Genomic DNA, 2597 nt, shown 5'->3' with positions numbered 1-2597 from the left:
GGGGGTTATACACAAATAAAGATATTTATAGTCTTCCCATCCCTCATTTCCCCCGTGTCTGATTAAGCTGAAGGATACAAGGGAATAACTATGTTGTCATATTGTCAGATTTGTTATAACAATGTGACAAAATTGCATTAGCATCTAGAGGCAATCATGTCGCAATTATCAGGGCCTTTTCCCCCCTTCTCCTCCTGTCTTCACCACACTGGGTCACGAGGGAGGCTTCCCAACACCCCTGGGTTCTGCTAATGCTGTCTGGATCACCCCCCCAACACCCCTGGGTTCTGCTAATGCTGTCTGGATCACCCCCCCCAACACCTCTGGGTTCTACTAATGCTGTCTGCATCCTCTCCCCAACACCTCTGAGTTCTACTAATGCTGTCTGCATCCTCTCCCCAACACCTCTGGGTTCTACTAATGCTGTCTGCATCCCCTCCCCAACACCTCTGGGTTCTACTAATGCTGTCTGCATCCTCTCCCCAACACCTCTGGGTTCTACTAATGCTGTCTGCATCCTCTCCCCAACACCTCTGGGTTCTACTAATGCTGTCTGCATCCTCTCCCCAACACCTCGGGGTTCTGCTAATGCTGTCTGCATCCCCTCCCCAACACCTCTGGGTTCTGCTAATGCTGTCTGCATCCTCTCCCCCACACCTCTGGGTTCTACTAATGCTGTCTGCATCCTCTCCCCAATACCTCTGGGTTCTACTAATGCTGTCTGCATCCTCTCCCCAACACCTCTGGGTTCTACTAATGCTGTCTGCATCCTCTCCCCCACACCTCTGGGTTCTACTAATGCTGTCTGCATCCTCTCCCCCACACCTCTGGGTTCTGCTAATGCTGTCTGCATCCTCTCCCCCACACCTCTGGGTTCTACTAATGCTGTCTGCATCCTCTCCCCAACACCTCTGGGTTCTACTAATGCTGTCTGCATCTCCTCCCCCACACCTCTGGGTTCTACTAATGCTGTCTGCATCCCCTCCCCAACACCTCTGGGTTCTACTAATGCTGTCTGCATCCTCTCCCCAACACCTCTGGGTTCTACTAATGCTGTCTGCATCCTCTCCCCAATACCTCTGGGTTCTACTAATGCTGTCTGCATCCTCTCCCCAACACCTCTGGGTTCTACTAATGCTGTCTGCATCCCCTCTTCAAAACCAAACAATATTTGTTGTCTTGGGAACACAGCGTGACATGGTGACACGGATGGCCTGGGTGTCTGAGATGGAAAGTGTCATACAGCTGTGTGTGTGTGTGTGTGTGTGTGTGTGTGTGTGTGTGTGTGTGTGTGTGTGTGTGTGTGTGTGTGTGTGTGTGTGTGTGTGTGTGTTACGGTCATCGGGCCACTTTGGAATAACAGCTGCCTGTTCATCTGGGTTCTGAGAAGGACTCAAGTGTCGTGTTTTCTTTTTCAGATTGTTCTTGTTTTTGTAAGTGGTGTGACAGGTTGACAGATGCCGTTTTCACGTGCACTGACTCTAAGTCTCACACGATCACCTGAGCGTTGTGTCCACCTGCAGCTCCTCAGGTAGCCGAGAGAAAGGGGCGGAGCTTCATCCTGACCTCCCACCAGCTGAGGGAGCTGTCGCAGCTCGCTCTCGCTCTACTTGAGATGGATCGCAGCATAGAGGATCTGGCAACCACGCTGGGCTTGATGGGCCACGCTGGAGATGCCGACCGGCATTCAGGTGAATGTTTCTCCAGGGTCAGTGGTGTCAGTGGTGTCAGTGGTGTCAGTGGTATCAGTGGTGTCAGTGGTATCAGTGGTGTCAGTGGTATCAGTGGTGTCAGTGGTGTCAGTGGTGTCAGTGGTATCAGTGGTGTCAGTGGTGTCAGTGGTGTCAGTGGTATCAGTGGTGTCAGTGGTGTCAGTGGTATCAGTGGTGTCAGTGGTGTCAGTGGTGTCAGTGGTGTCAGTGGTATCAGTGGTGTCAGTGGTGTCAGTGGTATCAGTGGTGTCAGTGGTGTCAGTGGTATCAGTGGTGTCAGTGGTGTCAGTGGTGTCAGTGGTATCAGTGGTGTCAGTGGTGTCAGTGGTGTCAGTGGTATCAGTGGTGTCAGTGGTGTCAGTGGTATCAGTGGTGTCAGTGGTGTCAGTGGTATCAGTGGTATCAGTGGTGTCAGTGGTATCAGTGGTGTCAGTGGTGTCAGTGGTGTCAGTGGTATCAGTGGTGTCAGTGGTGTCAGTGGTGTCAGTGGTATCAGTGGTGTCAGTGGTATCAGTGGTGTCAGTGGTGTCAGTGGTGTCAGTGGTGTCAGTGGTGTCAGTGGTATCAGTGGTGTCAGTGGTGTCAGTGGTGTCAGTGGTATCAGTGGTATCAGTGGTGTCAGTGGTATCAGTGGTGTCAGTGGTGTCAGTGGTATCAGTGGTGTCAGTGGTGTCAGTGGTGTCAGTGGTGTCAGTGGTGTCAGTGGTATCAGTGGTATCAGTGGTGTCAGTGGTGTCAGTGGTGTCAGTGGTGTCAGTGGTATCAGTGGTGTCAGTGGTATCAGTGGTGTCAGTGGTGTCAGTGGTGTCAGTGGTGTCAGTGGTATCAGTGGTGTCAGTGGTGTCAGTGGTGTCAGTGGTGTCAGTGGTGTCAGTGGTATCAGTG

The 2597-nt window shown here is 52.0% G+C and overlaps 1 protein-coding gene across 1 annotated transcript in view; it reads left to right on the top strand.

The window, feature by feature from the left end:
* The first annotated feature begins 1454 nt into the window (after window positions 1-1454).
* kiaa0825 (KIAA0825 ortholog) overlaps window positions 1455-2597 on the top strand; it is a 30229-nt gene continuing 29086 nt past the window's right edge. The window contains exon 1 of the mRNA XM_076995944.1: window positions 1455-1691. Coding sequence (XP_076852059.1) covers window positions 1616-1691 — 76 coding nt within the window. The 5' untranslated portion in view covers window positions 1455-1615. The remainder of the gene's footprint in view (window positions 1692-2597) is intronic.

Source organism: Brachyhypopomus gauderio, unplaced genomic scaffold, assembly GCF_052324685.1.
Source record: "Brachyhypopomus gauderio isolate BG-103 unplaced genomic scaffold, BGAUD_0.2 sc292, whole genome shotgun sequence".
NCBI lineage: Eukaryota > Metazoa > Chordata > Actinopteri > Gymnotiformes > Hypopomidae > Brachyhypopomus > Brachyhypopomus gauderio.
Note: the sequence above shows the minus strand (reverse complement) of the source record. Positions and strands in the feature narration are given on the sequence as shown.